At 38.1% G+C, this 15,794-nt stretch overlaps 2 protein-coding genes across 2 annotated transcripts; one reads left to right on the top strand and one right to left on the bottom strand.

Moving 5' to 3' along the window:
• Positions 1-292: 292 nt before the first annotated feature.
• LOC104246202 (B3 domain-containing transcription factor FUS3) lies at positions 293-9,176 on the top strand. Its single transcript, XM_009801968.2, has 6 exons — positions 293-986; positions 6,926-7,015; positions 7,236-7,336; positions 7,719-7,765; positions 7,877-7,953; positions 8,075-9,176. Exons 1-6 carry the CDS (start codon positions 729-731, stop codon positions 8,393-8,395), a joined length of 894 nt encoding a protein of 297 aa, XP_009800270.1. The 5' UTR covers positions 293-728; the 3' UTR covers positions 8,396-9,176.
• Positions 9,177-9,267: 91 nt separating this feature from the next.
• LOC104246201 (mitochondrial phosphate carrier protein 3, mitochondrial) lies at positions 9,268-13,616 on the bottom strand. The gene is made up of 6 exons (XM_009801967.2): positions 13,174-13,616; positions 11,852-12,213; positions 11,725-11,768; positions 10,028-10,242; positions 9,770-9,894; positions 9,268-9,651 (listed from the first exon to the last, which is right to left on the bottom strand). The coding sequence occupies exons 1-6, from the start codon at positions 13,588-13,590 to the stop codon at positions 9,591-9,593; spliced, it is 1,224 nt and encodes a 407-aa protein (XP_009800269.2). The 5' UTR covers positions 13,591-13,616; the 3' UTR covers positions 9,268-9,590.
• Positions 13,617-15,794: the final 2,178 nt, after the last annotated feature.

The following is a 15,794-nucleotide window of genomic DNA, read 5'->3' as shown; positions in this document are numbered from 1 at the left end:
GAATGAATTAAACCCTCCACCACTCCCACAATATGTCTGTCTTTCCATCGTTTTCTCCATATATATACTATATAGTATAGAGTAAGGCAAATGAACATAAAAAGGCAGAAATGACGGAAACTCCAAAGCAAGAAAGCACCATTGATTTCAGTTAGCAAGAAATCAGAGCTTTTTCAACACCTGGCTTTCCTTCCTCTTCTCCATCCGTCACATTCTTTGTCCATTATAACCCTCCCCCCCCCCCCCCCACATCCTTTTTTTCGACCGTTCACACTTAACAAAGACAAAGTGACAACTCCTCACCCACTTAATTTTTATTATGAATCCGTTTGAAGTGAAACCCCTTCATTAAAGTTTGGAATTCTTCCCAAGTCCCAACTTCCCTTGCCCCTACAGTACACCTATTTCATCTTTTGGCTCATTACATTACACTTTCTTTCTTATTTTAATTTACTCGACGGGAGAAGAAAAAAAAAACAAAATTAAAGGTTCTCTCCTGAATGAGGATTGCACAAATGTCAATCGTATCAGTGCCATTTGGTAGCAAAACGCCAGACCCACTAATCTCAGCCAGTTTGGTGATAATAATGACACTAGCCTCCCACCCACTCACCGAAAACTCCCCCAATTTTCAATATCACAAAAAGAGAGGAAAAAGAGAACAGAGAGCTTTTTACAGAAATAAGCAGAAGCAGCATTGGTGGTGGAGTAGAAGGAGTTGATCGATAATGGCGATGACCGAGGCGTATGGAGTGATGGCAGATGGAAATGCAGCACTTGTTGCCAATACTCCTACGTCTATGATCAATGGTGTTTTTGAGGCTACTACTCCTACTGATATTTTGAATGCTCAACCTCCTCATCAGACCACCAAAAGAAGTCGCAGCCAGAGGCGTAGGCGTTCTTCTATCAACTTTGCCTCCCTGCTGGATTTCCCATCTTTCCTCCCCCACGTGCCACCACCTCCTCCTATGCCTGTCGCACGTGTATGCTCTCTCTCTCACTCCTCCCACCTTTTTACTTACTCTGTTACTAATCACTTTTCTTCCTTTATTAGTACTACTAGCACTCCATTATTTTTATCATCTCAACTAAATTAAACTTTTCTTTTACTGCCATTTAATTTTATGTTTTGCCCAAAAAAATAATATATATATCGTATCTCTGAAGGATGTGGTGGGTGAAATATCAGTCGGCATTTTAATGGGAAAATCATACCCCTTCTTTGACGTTATTTTAATTTGGAATTGTTACACTGTGATCTCCCCTGCTGCTGCTGCTGCTGCTAGATCTTTCACTTCCATTTATTCCTCTCTTTAATTTATATTCTTTTGGATAAATTCTCGAGATTTCCTTTTCTTTTTTTGGTTGCCCATCTGGTATCCGTTATCGACATTGGGGCCGACTAAATCCGGATTCGCACCAGTAAGTCCCGCGTTGTGTAAAGCGCTCCCTAACAAAGACGACTTCATACCCCGAGACCCGAACCCGAAACCTCTGGTTAAGGAGGAAGGAGTACTTAATTCTAGGTGATCAGGCAGGATACGGCGAAGCTTCAGATTTTCGAGGACACGACACTTGATAGGAAGTTGTGGAGGTCGAGTATTACGGTTGTAGCCTAGGAGGTAGTTGAGTCTTGCGTTACTTTGCCCTTACTTTGTACCTTTGTGAGCCTAGTACTATAGGGTTCTGTCTAAGATAGCTAGGGGAAATGTCGCGTCTTACTATTTTCTATTTTCGACGCAGGATACATTTACTAGCCATCGCTTTTTGCTGTGCATTTTATGTTCCTATTTTTCCTATGATCTTCGTGGTGATTCTAATATTCTTCCCTTTTGTCTTTTATTATCTTGAGCCGAGGGTCTTTCGGAAACAGCCTCTCTACCCCTTCGGGTAGGGGTAAGGTCTTCGTACACTACTCTCCCCGGACCCCACTTGTGGGATTTTACTGAGTTGTTGTTCTTCTTCTTCTTGTTGGAGTTGTAGGAAATCAATTCGACTATACTCAGTATTTTTCTTAATTTGGGGGATACTCTGCTCTATTTTTTGTTGGTTTTAGTTGGACAGACTAATTAGAGTAGAACTAATTCTGTATTGGCGAAGTGTACCACTGATTTCTACTTTAGTAAGTAGAAATAGGGGGTGCTAATGTTGTTTGAGTTTGACGCACATTATTTGCCTTTGACTATAAGAGATCCATTCCCTCTTATAGCTGCTTCTCCCCATTAGTGTGACATACTTCCAGTATAGCTAAATTATATATAATGGACACCTCCTAGACATGTCAAATGGGCCGGGTCCAACCCAACTACATGGCAATTGGGTGGGCCTGGACCAGCCCAATCCCCATATAGTATTTAATCTCGTAGCTACAATCCCTCACAAAGAATTTCTCTAGTAATATTATGAACTCCTTCACCCTGTACGCCTACCATACAAATTACAACTTCCAAATATTTTGGATTATCTTTCTGTTGATTAGTCATCAAAAGAACATTCTTTTTTATTCCTACTATCCTTAACTGGAATGAAGAAAAGAGCAATGTCTTTTTACCACATCCCTGCTCTACCTTGTCTTTGCCTACATTTTCTTCATGCTGCATTCATAAATACCATTCTTATGCTTAACTTGGTAAAGAAAATTTAATATTTACAATTTTCAGTGCTGCTTAGGGTATTGCATATTTGTATTGGAGGTTCTGTTTATTTTGGATTTTAACCTAAGAAAGAGTTCCCTGTGAAAATCGAGATTGAAAATTTGAGGGTCCGATATCTGGGACGACCTTATGCCGTCGCGTTTGCAACAGTTGGAAGAGGACGAAGATGCTAAAATAGGTCCTTGGTTTGAAGAATGTGGCATCTTTGCCTATAATGGTCAATTATGTAAGATCAAGTCACAATGGTATCTTTATCTATGATGGCACTTACGTAAGATCAAGCTACACTTGAGATAATTCGAGATATTAATGAAACAAAATCCATGGTATGAAATTAAGTATCTAAAGCAATAAGATACATATTCAGTTATAGATTTCCTTTATCCGGAGAAGAAAAATGTTAAATCATTCAATACAAGTGTGCAAGGTGTAGAGTGATAGTGAATCAAGCCTTATAGAGTAATGGAGTATATGGAAATTATACCTTCTTCTTTGAATGGTTAACTACGTAGTAATACACTAAAAATTTGCCTAGTTGTTTAGATGCTTGACTAGATGACACATCATTGAATGATATACGGCAAGATTAGGAAGATGATGCTCAACTAAGACCTTGGAAACATTAAAGCAAAAATGATTTTCACAATAAAACAACTATATCAACCAACTTGCTCAACGAGAAGACGAAGCATTAAGTAATGCTCTTAATAAGCATTTTTTTCGTGGTCAAAATGCTCTAAATAAGCATTAAATTTAAAGGTGAAAACCACAAAGATTGAAGGCATTCCAAAATGAGCAAAAGTTTGTAATTGCAAACAAGCACGAATTTATAGCTTAACATGATTAGGGGCGTATGTAGCGTACAAGTGAGGGGTTCAACTGAACCCATAACTTTCGATGCGGAGAATAAATTTATGTGTAAAATCTACTAAAATTTCAATAAATAGTGGATTTGAACTCATAGCTTTAAAAATATAATGAGTTCAATGCTAAAAATCTTAAAGGCTGAAACCATAGGGTTTAAAATCCTGGATCTACCTCTAAACATGATAATAGCCAATTGATACCTCCGCAATATTGAAGCACATGAAGAGAATAGATTTCATTTCAAGAATATCATCTTCTTGCTTGACTAGAATATGAAGCATTAAATAAAGTGTCAAATTCCAATGGCTAATGGAAAATGATACGGCTATCCGCCAATCAACTGCATTTATTGTTGTGCAAGTTTTTCCCCCTATGAGCAATACTCTATTAAGATCAATAGATCTCATCTCCCATCATCAAAGCGAGACTCCAATTCATATTTGCTAGATCGGCAATGTTGAAGTACGTGGAAAGAACATTTTCATTTCATGAAGATGAATAGATAAAGCATAAATGATGCATTGGCACTAGAGGTTGATAAGAAGATGAACAAAGCAAATTTTTTCTCAAAGAAAGAAGATAAACAAAGCAAACTAGTTCTTTCTACTACCAGCATGATTTAAGAAGAAATGTTTTACTGAGCTCCCCAAAAAATTGTCGATCTTGTCTCGACGTGGAGATCAGAGGACACACTAATCGTTCACCTCTAGTTTGATATGTTCCCTTCCAGTTATATGATCAACATGATCAGTCGATTGGACAACAGAGTCATTGGCCGAATGACAATTTCAACATAGGAAAGTAAGAGTCAGCATTCAGGTGAGCCACTCAATGGTGTGGTATATATTGAGTTGTTTAAGCTGTCAATTAAATTAGTAAATTGGTAACATAGCTGCAAAAGGAAAGCCCACTATGGTCCTCTAACTCGTGAGAATTGAGTACTTAAGTCGTGTCTTGAATGTCTTCTCACAAAGATCTTAAAGTTACAAAGATGCCTAGCATATATTATTTGATGTCTTTTGGTTGAAAGATCGTGTCATTTTTGGAGTTTGAGGTTCATAAAAAGTGTGATAAATGAGCCCAAAGGACGGATAATTATTACTCCTCCATCCCAATTTATGTGATAGTATTAGACTCTATGCGAAGAGAAAGAAAGACTTTTGGGACTTTTGGTGTAAAACAAGCCATAGATATTTGTGTGGTTATAAATCTTCTCATTAAGATAAAATGCGGAGTTTAAAGTCAAATTATATGTAAATATAGAAATATGTCATTCTTTCTGGGATGGATTAAAAAGGAAATACCATCACAAGTGATCCTTTTCTTCTCCGGATAGAAGTAGACATCGGGTTGGCGTGACGGGTGAGCAAATTATATTAGAAAAAGTCTTCATCAAATGAGGAAGATCTTTTTATACCATACAAGGATGAGGATACTAGACAACCCTTACAAGAAGGCATAATTATGTACACAACCTAATCTCCTCGTTCTATCGAACATCGCACATATAACAATAAGTCCATCGCAAACCCAACCCTTTTGTGTAAATTGTATTGCTAGATGTAGCTATGTAGCAACAAATACGCCTCAATCCCAGCCTTGTTGGGGTTGGGTGTATGATTCTTCTATATTATTCCACTCCTATATAGGTCCATTTCTTTTCAAATACTTAATACTTTTCCTTTTTAGAAAAAAAATTAGGAGTTCTTTAGAACTAAAGATTTTTCTGGATCTCATACTTATCCTTGCACTAAGGTACAAACTTTTATTCAAACTAGAAAGTATAAGAATAGTGTTGTTTCAAGTATCCAATCATCTCCTATAGATAACTCACCAAAATTATGGTGGAATCCTAGTAATATATATCGACATAAACTACTTGTGTTGGGGCTTGTTAAATTCTATCAATGGTTATATATTGGGTGGTGTGAAAAATATTGATAACTATAGTTTAGATATAATGCCAAAAGTAGTTGGCTTGAGCCTTGTTGCACTTCACTAGTCGTAAGCCTTGTTCCATTATCATTCAACCCTTGAACAACACGATTGAAATCGTCTAATGTCTAAGATGTATTTGAAAAAGTGCAAAAAAATAATTATCCTTTATTGCATTTTTTGGTAAAATCCTAAGCTGTCAACCAGCCAAATTAGAATTTAAAATATAATGAGAGGCTGCAAGAACTTTGTTTTAGAAATAGCTCAAAGACTTTATAGTTCTGTCTCTACATGCTACAAGCCAAACTGTAAGTCACAAGTAGCATCTCGCTGCCCACCTAAACTGTAGGTGTGTGGTGGATGTGTGACGTTTGTGGTTGTTTGTGCACCTATCCCAGTGAAAGAAGACCAAGTGATATGCTTTCGTACCTATCATGACTTCACTTGTCCCTGATGGATGTGGGCTTATGGTCATTCGCACTGCGTGCATAAACTTAGTTGCTAAGTTAATCAGGAAACCAACTTCTAAGGATATTGTCTACCAATCAAGAGAGGCCTCCAACTACTTTGCAACCTAACTGAGTCATATCTTGATGGCAACTAAGAATTCATAACATAAGCTGAGATCATTTTTAGAAACTTGGACTCCAAAACTTCACCACTCAATGTTACAGTACCTTTAAGACTTTTCCTTTCTATACGGTCTGCAAGGGCGTCGATCAACGTGGATTTTCCCGAGCCACTAGAACCAAGGACCGCCATGATTTCGCCTTCCCTTGCTTCCCCTGAAATGTCATTCAACAATACCTTCGTGCGAGTCATGTCCTCATCTGTGGATTTTATTTTATTTTTGACAAGAATTTCTTGCTATGAAGATCATTCAAGTAAAAAGGAGCTCTTAAGTGGCCCATATCCAGCTTATGAGCTTCCTAAAATTGTGAGAGTGAGATAGCCTTGGAAGGCAAAAATTTCTTCCACCTGTTGTCACGTCCTCTTGAAGAAGGTAACGAATTGGAACATAGTTGGATTCCTTTCAATGAATAAGGAAAAACATGAAATAATAGCTTATGCAATTCTAGATATAACGAAATACCAGATACAGGGTGATCCAATAATTGGGAGTGTTAGATGGACTATGGTATAAGTACTGGAGATGGGTGTCTTAAAATCTGTTTTATATGTGTGTACTTCATAAAAGACAATGAAGCTGAAAATTTGATCATTCTATTGAAGCTAACTAATTGCAGTGAGTTCTGAAATGTTTAATATGTTTGATGCTTATTTATATAGCGTTAGCAATGTAGTACATTAGATTCATTCCCCTCTTTTTCTGGTTAACATACATTTTCCTTGCAATCCTCTGTACCATCTCTTAAAAGAAACTGGCATATTGTCTTGTGATCACGAATCAGCCAAGTTTGGTTCTGCATATTAGAAAGTCCTGTAACGGCTTGTTTATGCTTCAGGCACTTGAACCGACAGGGTTCAGATTTCTCTTTGACAAGCAGCTTCAGAACAGTGATGTAAGCTCCCTAAGGAGAATTGTCGTGCCCAAGGTTTGGACTTTTTATAGCATCGTTGTAAATGCATTAAGAACACTTATCTCTTGTGCTTACTTTTTTTTTATTTTGAGTACACATTGAAGTGATAATTAATCTCGCAATCATTTAAGATTTCCATACTAATGATTTAGCAGTTGTCCAATATTGTGTATGCCATGGTTATTCAAAAAGTCTGCGGCTACCCGATTAAATTTTGTATCATGATTAATTTCAGAAAGCAGCTGAGCGATATCTCCCAACTCTTGAGATCAAGGAAGGTTTTCCCATAACCATGGATGACATGGATGGCATCCATGTCTGGAGTTTCAGATACAGGTCTGAGGTTATTTTTTTTTCTTCAAATTTACTTGAGGGAGCGACATTTCTAAGCCAGTGAAGCAATATAGATTGAAGTGTCCGGGCAAGGATGCGAAGACCAGCATATTTGATAAAAGCGATTAAACTATTTGATGCTGGTCATCCTTGAGCTAGATGACATTCTTAATACCTGGCATTGTAGTGATATTTTGCTAGTGCCTTAACAAATTGGTTGATTAAGTCAACATTTAAGAAAGGAGGGGGGTGGGGGTGGGGGTGGGGGCTGTTAAGAATAACATAGAAAATACAGTTGCTTGTGCTATGTTCGGACATAGTTCGCCCACACAGTTTATGTATTGTTACAACAGTCTTTCTCTTGAATGTTATGCTTTTCTTATAGGTACTGGCCAAATAACAGCAGTCGGATGTATGTGCTTGAAAATACTGGTGAGATCTCGAGAGCCCTTTCTCTCCAAGTTTATTTACTTCTGTTCTGTTTCTTAAAGGGCTAAAACTAAAAGCAGATTAATGTTGTTGGATTTGAAACTTGATGGTCAGGTGATTTTGTCCAAACACATGGATTACGCCAAGGAGACTACTTTGCCCTCCATTACAATGATCAGAAGCAGATCTATGTAAGCTTGCTAAATTAATTCTTATGTTGTCGGTGTAGTTACTTCAAAGGTTATAAATGTATGTCGGTTGTCAAAGGCTATTGTTTGTTGTGACCTATATATGTGGTCTGTTCGTATATAGGGCATCGAAGCAAGGAAAGCTGGAGATGGAGCAGTATTTCATGGTTATGAAGCGGAAGACATGATTTTAACTGATTATGCACAGGCGGCAGATGATGGGAATGGGGTGCTTATGAATGAACCAGAGTTGGATATGTCCAGCTTTTACTTCCCTGCAATGGACAATGAGATGGGCATGTCCTTCATTTATGATACCAGCTTCTGGAACGAGCCTGCCTTCGATTTTGTAGGGGGTCCTATGACCTATTACTCAACTAATGTGTTCCCAATGCCAAGCTTTGGATCCATTGAAGACAGCTTCTCTGTTGATGATTTCTATTAAGGTCTGCACGCGCATAGCGGAATAGGGGGATACATACTATTAATCCCATGCAGCCTTGTAATCTAATCCATACTCCTACCGGTAACCTTGAAGTATAAAGCTGATACTCCAGTTACCAGCACAAGGAATTGTACTAGTAAGTTAAGGTTTCTGTTTTTTGGTTTTTTGTAAGGAAGGGGCCGAGACTTCTGGGGGTGTTTTGTACTTTTTTTGGCTGGCTTCTGTTGTCAAGTTCGGATCAAAAACTCTTTACCACCGTAAATGTAATAAACTGGAGACCTAAGAAATGGAAAAATATGAAATAAAAAGGTGCATAGTTCGGGCTTATAATCTTGTCATCAAGCTTTGTTTGATTTGTCATGTTTAGAAACCGTGCTCTATGCTCTACTCTTAGCATAATCCCTACTAAAATGTTTGTGTTGTCTAATGAATATTCTAAAGGAAAAGCAGAGGTGTTTAGTAATTATTTCATTACTCCGGCTTGTAGATTTTGTCACTTCAGCTTTTCTCAGTCTAAGAGAAGAGTTTTTCATAGTTTCCCCTCATTTTGTTCTGTTTGGCTCAAGCTAAGGAGGTGACCTCGCCCTCTTTTAAGTTTGAAAAAAATCAGAGATGTGTAGCGGTGACCTGACCCTTCGGCCTTCACCCACAGGTTACCAACATACATAGAAGGCACTCAATTTGGTCTCTTAGATTCGGCAATTGATCTTCCTGCATTTACGGATCCATATATCAACTGCAGCACAAACCGCACAAACAGAGATGGCGTGGGTATGGGGTGCAGAGGCAGTCTCAAAACTCGCTTCAGTAACAATGGGATTTTGAAAAAGCAAAAACAACAGAGCAATAAAAGAATCATCATTCAGCAGCTATAGCTCGGCAAACTAAAAATATATAGCCCCAAATATGCTTGTTATTCCCATCCTCGAGAGGGAACAGCGTTTCTAGCATCAAATTGATTTTGTATCTATTCTAACAAAAAAACATCCGCAACGCTTAAGTTTTAGGGGGACTCCCCCTCTCCAAAATCTCAAAATTAGAGAAATATAAAATTGTCAAGATTGTTGTGTAAGAATACTCTCCAGCTTACTACGAAAGAGCACTAGAGAAACATCGGCAATCTGTGTTTATTGTTTCATCTGGAGAAGTCTTCTCTTACTACTAGGCTTGGCGAAGAATTAGTTTATACTCAACCTTACACCTTTGCAACCTCAGAGGCAGCAGGTGCAGAAGGAGCAACTCCTCCAGTTGTAGGCCTGAAATCGCATCAGAAAAAATAAACCAAACATATTTATTAAGTTCTCAAAGCAGACTGATACATGAAAGGTAGACAGGTTTAGAATGTCCAACTAAGTGTTAGAAGAAGACACTTACAGCCCAACAAAAACCTTGAAAGCATCATAGATTCCCCATTGAGCACCAGTAAGAGTTCCAATCATGACAATACGTAGAGGAAGCCCACGGGTAAAGAGACCCACTACTCCTATCTTCTTCACGGCCTGAGGAAATAGTTTTTTGTCAGAAACAAATGGCGGGTTTCGCGTGAAAGATTAATGACTTGAGGACATTTCAAAAAATAAGAGGCGAAAAGAGAGATGGCGCAACAAACGATAGAAGCTTCGAAATGCTTACATCACCAACAGTTGCACCCTTGGCATTGTTGAGGAATGAGACAAGATTGTCAGCAGGATGGGATACAATAGCACAGAAGACACCGGCTATATATCCACCAGCAAAGCTAATACCAAGTTGCATAGATTTGCTGCACTCATTTTTAGGCTTTGGGACTGCATGCTTGTAGATCATCTCCACAATAGTCTCAAAGGACGCAAACTTCATCATTGTATCTGCAATTTACGACGTTTAATCCTTAATGCCCAACAACAAATAGTAACTCAAAACAAAGTCAAAATTAGAAGAACAATAGCACAAACAGATATGCACTGATAAAACAAATACACAGTAGTCTTAAAATAGGCATCATGTTTCAGGCTCTGCAACATCGCAGGATTATACTTTTATTTGTGTCGTGCAAGTAGAAAAAGAGAAAAAAATAGATGAAAGACCGAATCAAGAAGGAAAGCTTTGGGTGAATTACTAGGACGACTCTACCTGAACCAAAAATGGGCCTCCCTCTAAAACCTACCAAGAGCAGAAAACATCATGACATGGACCTTCCCAGCCCTTAATCTGTATTGCTTTAAATCACAAGTTATAACAGCAAAAAGGTTCAAAAATTCTTACCCTCGAATCCTACTGTATTTCCGAAGAGTAAGAGCATCTAAACATATGAATAGAAGGGAATGTTGTCAAAGAATTCCGCAAGATTTTCCATCATTCGACCATCCAACTTAGAAACTAATGAATCCCAGACCTATGCTCCCCCCAAGGAAAAAAACCATTCTCACTCTAATTTACACATTTAACTTAAATCGCCAACCTCCATCCAATCATACTCCAATCCAAGCCCTATTATGTCCCCTTCCTCCCGAAGCTTCTGCTCTCCCTCTGATTGCCCCCTTCCACTAGTCCTGTCCTTCCCCTTTCATTCCCCAAGCTCCCCATAAAGTTCAATACCCAAATTTGTGGAATAGTATGTTAATGGCCAACAAGCATATTAAAACTTGCAATGTACTTAGATCATAGGCTTACGTGCAATATTTTGTCTTCCAAAGAAAAATGCAATAAGTTCTTAATATAAAGCAGAGCATTTCAACAAGTGACCCTATTTACTTGGCTCGAACAAGTGAAGGTGCTTGAGAGCTAACTTTCTAGCTTTCACCAACCAAAAAAGGAAGCCATTACCAGAACGAGAAAGAGACAAGAAATTTCCATCAGCTATGACAATTTTTTTGATGAAGTCCATCAGCTATGGCAATTAATTACTGCTGCATCCAAACATAAGCCCTTATATATCCATCTTCAACTTCCAGGCCTTCTGGGGCCTATTGGATCCTAATTATAGAAACTCTTGCAGTTCTAAGTAAGGTGACTGTCCGCATTTAATAAACATACGTGGAGAAGGAAATCTCTCTATTTGTTTTATTTAACAGAGAAACGAAAAGTTAATTTTCTCAAATAACTATTCCATCGATCTTTTTAGGGGGTAGCGAGGGGAGGTCCCGCGTTTGGAGTTTCTATTGTTTTTTAAGACAGGTCCAACTAACAGACCCTAAGTTTTACAAATTCTAGCAAACATCAAAACGCTTCTCACTCATTTGGGTAATCATATGGATATCAAACCCCTAGTCGCATTATTAAAATATCCCAGGTAATAAGCAAGTTAGTAAATAACAACAAACAGTAGAAGACAGATGGTTCCCACTTACATGGAATCTGACGTCCCCAAAGAGGAACCAAACCTTTGTACAGGCTGCAAAAATATAACAAAATATTAAAATCTGTTCTATAAGGTACAGATTAAGGAATGTGCTAACAACAATGATAATAGCATACCCCATGGTTCCTTCAGATCTTACGAATTTTGGTAATCCATCTGACAATCCCCTAGCAAAACCAGGCTGTGTCTGAACACGAACTTTTACAGCTTCAAATGGGCAAAGAGCAATGTCTGCAATCACTTCCGCAGATGCAGAACCAGCAAGGTATATCAGAGTCTTGTACTTTGCAGCATTTTCTGCTCCAGCAAGGTCAGAGTAGTACTTCTTGAAGAATTCATAGAATCCAAACTTGCATGCACCCTGAGCACTGTAACCCAGAAGAGTAGGAACCCATCCCCTGAAGAAGCCCTTAGCACCTTGTTCCTTAAGCAGCACTCCAAATCCAGATGATATGCTCTTGTATTTCGCGGGGTCAATCTAGGAATTTATGAAATTTCAGTCAGTTTAGATAATTCATTACTAATGCTCGGTAAGAAAATAAAAACAATTTAATTACCAAGGGAATAGTTTCACACATGAAGACATCATACCATAGTTAAGAAAAGTAAAAGGGGAAGCTAGCAAATGAGAAACTATCCCATTGGGAAGGAAAGTCAGTACAGTAAAATATCTAGGACCATTACGAGCACAATGTCCAAACATGTAAAAATGAAGCTCTTTATCACAAATCTAAGAAAAAGCTATCCATGTTTTCAAATGCCATTTCCTCAATCTACTTGAAAACCTTTAGCTAATGCTGCAGATAAGACTCTTAAGCAATAATACGACTCAGTGACCGAGTAGGATAGTTTAGCAAGGTTCAGGGTTAAAAAGCACTGAGACTAATACTATAATAGCATGAGAGTCCAATACAGTCTCGTGTTGACAAACTGCACAATCATAATCAGCAAAAGTGACATGTGAAGGATGAGATGGGAAACAGCCAAGTCTGAATAGCACACTCCTTCCCCTTTCCATATATCTAAAGATAATACAAATCAAAATTAAATGAAAAGGCAGACTTGCTTCCTCGCTTTGTCACATGTAGAGGAACATTTCACATTTAAAATCATTCAAACTACTACACACATGATAGACTAAGATCTGAAATAATAATTTCCAATTAAATCTTAAACAAAATAATAACGCCCTCCTCCTCTATACAGAGAAATCACCAATCAACTACTTTTGCCAATAAAATCAGTCCTGCTAGTCACGTTACAAATTTAGATCTAGAACATGCGCAATGATATTCAAGCCAGAAGAGTATATATCGGATCTACACACACACAAAAAAAAAGGAGCATATAATGATGTTTAAAAGAGTTGAGAAGTCAACGATCGCGTCAGAAATGGACAGATCTGAAAAGCAAAGCGTAAATGAAATTGGATCGAGACCTGCATGTTACATTTGACGAGATCAAGCGGAGTGACAGCCATGTGAGTGAGACCACAGCTGAGGATACCACCGAAGGTACAGGCAGCGTAGAATTGCGGCGAGTACATCTCGATCTTTCCAGGTTCGCTAGGTGCAGGAATCACAAAGCTCTTGTTGGTGGACGACGGCTGTGCAGCAGGCAACACACTGGTGGTGTTCTCGGTAACAGCAAAGGTTTTGGGAGTGAAAGAAGAAAACGAAGATGGAGTGTAGAGGAAGCTTGGAAGAAGAGACTGACGGCGTGAGTTCTCCATGGCGAAATGAGTTTGTGACGGCGCAGAGAGAGATCGGAAGCGAGGAGAAATGGGCGAGGGTTGCAGAGGACTGAAAACCTTCTCCTCTCGCTCTCCCAATAGCTCTTTGGACCTAAAACACATAGTACAATAAAAATTTCCACGTTTTTATACTGACCAATCAGCCATGCTCTTTGCGTTATTTACACGGAGTGACCAATACAGTGTGTACCGGCCCTAGTGTCTCAATTTACCTTTATGCCCCCGCCATCATTTGTTTCTTTCCTAATCAAATGAGCCGTTAATCATGCCATCATTTTTGTGTTAAATAAAATGCATCACATTTTACCAAACCAATTTTCACCCTTCACCTGTTAAAAATGAATAATTGTTTATAACCAAGAAATTTGTTCTGGTCTTCGAAATTCGAAACGATGGACTCATCATCTACCTTCAGTCTCTTTCACTTAAATATCAGGATTAGTTCGCATGAAACAGGGTTTGAACATATGACTTAAGTCACAAGTCCCTCTATCTTTTTTGCCTCTTGAAATAAGCCTTGTGGCCACTAAAAATAATACCTATTTCGTCTTTTATATGCAACCTGCGTAAATCTATACTAGTTTAAGTAATTTATGACTAACTAGACAAGACTTTTGCTTTTCACAGACAAGTAAATAGGCGTAGAGATATCAGAGAAAATATAGAAAGACACTTGCAGTGAATAAACGACAATTTCAAATTGAATTGCTTCTCAGCTTCCGCTAATCATTTAGGGAGCTCCAATGGAGTGAGTATCAGCAGTCTTTCATTTCCTTCATTTCCCAGTCCTTAATCGAACTTACTTCATTTTGCTAAGTTGGGAAACGTTGTTGCATTTGTGCAGTGTATATATTGTGATATTTGTGGTAAAAAAAGAAGAAGGTAAAATTCAGAAGTCTAGCAATGTATTCTTCTAAGTGAATGAGGTCCCCGGCGGAGCTAGCATGTCGATTATGGGTTCAGCCAAACCCACTAATTTTGGTTCAAATCTTATATTTGTCTAAAGAAAGTTATTGCAAATATATAAATTATATTTAGAACTCAGTAATTTAAGAAGGCAAAAATTCTGAATCCATTAGCTTCAAATCTTGACTCCGCCTCTGTGTGGAAACAACGGATATAACAACATAATCATTACCTACATGGTAACGAGATGAACATCTTTGCATGAATCAATACATGCATTTCATATTGTTATGGTTTTAGCTATTGTGAAATGCTATTCAACTTGTTGCTCATTGTTTGTGTTAAAAAAAATAGTTATTTTGTTTGCAATTGAAAATATTTACTGGAAATAAGGGTTCACTAGTTTAATAGGCAAATGATCTAACAGGATTATTGCATTGTTAACTTGAATGCCGTAGAGTGAAGATATTGGGATTAGTTAACTTAATTGCCGGTCGGTAATATATGTTTTGATCTCTCTTTTGTTTGAATACTGATGAAGTCATGTGCTGCGTGAAATAAATTTTTCCAAGGCTCACTCAACAACAACAACAACCCAGTATAATCCCACTAGTGGGGTCTGGGGAGGATAGTGTGTACGCAGACCTTACCCCTACCCTAGGGTAGAGAGGTTGTTTCCAAATAGACCCTCGGCATCCTTCCCTCCAAGAACTCCCCACCTTGCTCTTGGGGTGACTCGAACTCACAACCTCTTGGTTGGAAGTGGAGGTTGCTTACCATCAGACCAATCTTTCCTTGTCACGTATTGTTAATACGTATTGGCATGCTCATGAAGCAGGTCTGCAAGTATGGGCATGATGGTAAATTCGAATGGAGGACCTCAGCGGTATATTCCCTTGGAGTGTTACATCGGGAGAATCAATACAGTTATTCCAACGGAGCTGGGAATAAAATTGGAGCACTCACCCACCAAATGACATTTACACGGCCCAGTTCAAGTGTACCACTTGAAAATTTTCTTCTTAAATTTTTTTTTTTAAAGATCAATTCAGATTAGCCAAAAGGCAAGTTGGAACTACTACAGTGCTACTTTTTCATTTTTTCTTCTTCTTTATCTCTCTTGAATAGAAACAAACAGGCATCAACATGTTATTATTTTCTTTTTATCATTTTGGTATAACATTAAGTTTTCCTTTGAAATTATTCTTAAAGACAGTACTATTATTTTCACTATTTGGTATTATTAATGTTTTCATTAATAAGAATTTTTGCACCAAATAGTGAGATGATTGTCATTTATGGAATAAGTCATTTTCATATCAATAACAAGACATACCTCTAGTATTTCATATCATTTGCTTAAAACAACACGTAAACTACAAGCTTCAGCACTCAAAACA

The sequence above is a fragment of the Nicotiana sylvestris genome, chromosome 2 (genome assembly GCF_000393655.2).
Source record: "Nicotiana sylvestris chromosome 2, ASM39365v2, whole genome shotgun sequence".
In the NCBI taxonomy this organism is placed as follows: Eukaryota; Viridiplantae; Streptophyta; class Magnoliopsida; order Solanales; family Solanaceae; genus Nicotiana; species Nicotiana sylvestris.
Note: the sequence above shows the minus strand (reverse complement) of the source record. Positions and strands in the feature narration are given on the sequence as shown.

Bases quoted from the DNA above. Each gene is read 5' to 3' on its own strand.
- LOC104246202 (XM_009801968.2), top strand. From the start codon at position 729: ATGGCGATGACCGAGGCGTATGGAGTGATGGCAGATGGAAATGCAGCA. The intron at 7,016-7,235 runs GTTTGGACTTTT...GATTAATTTCAG, and splicing joins GGAGAATTGTCGTGCCCAAG to AAAGCAGCTGAGCGATATCT. The intron at 7,954-8,074 runs GTAAGCTTGCTA...GTTCGTATATAG, and splicing joins ATGATCAGAAGCAGATCTAT to GGCATCGAAGCAAGGAAAGC.
- LOC104246201 (XM_009801967.2), bottom strand. From the start codon at position 13,590: ATGTGTTTTAGGTCCAAAGAGCTATTGGGAGAGCGAGAGGAGAAGGTT. The intron at 9,895-10,027 runs GTAAGCATTTCG...CTATTTCCTCAG, and splicing joins AGGGTGCAACTGTTGGTGAT to GCCGTGAAGAAGATAGGAGT. The intron at 9,652-9,769 runs GTAAGTGTCTTC...ATGCGATTTCAG, and splicing joins TTCAAGGTTTTTGTTGGGCT to GCCTACAACTGGAGGAGTTG.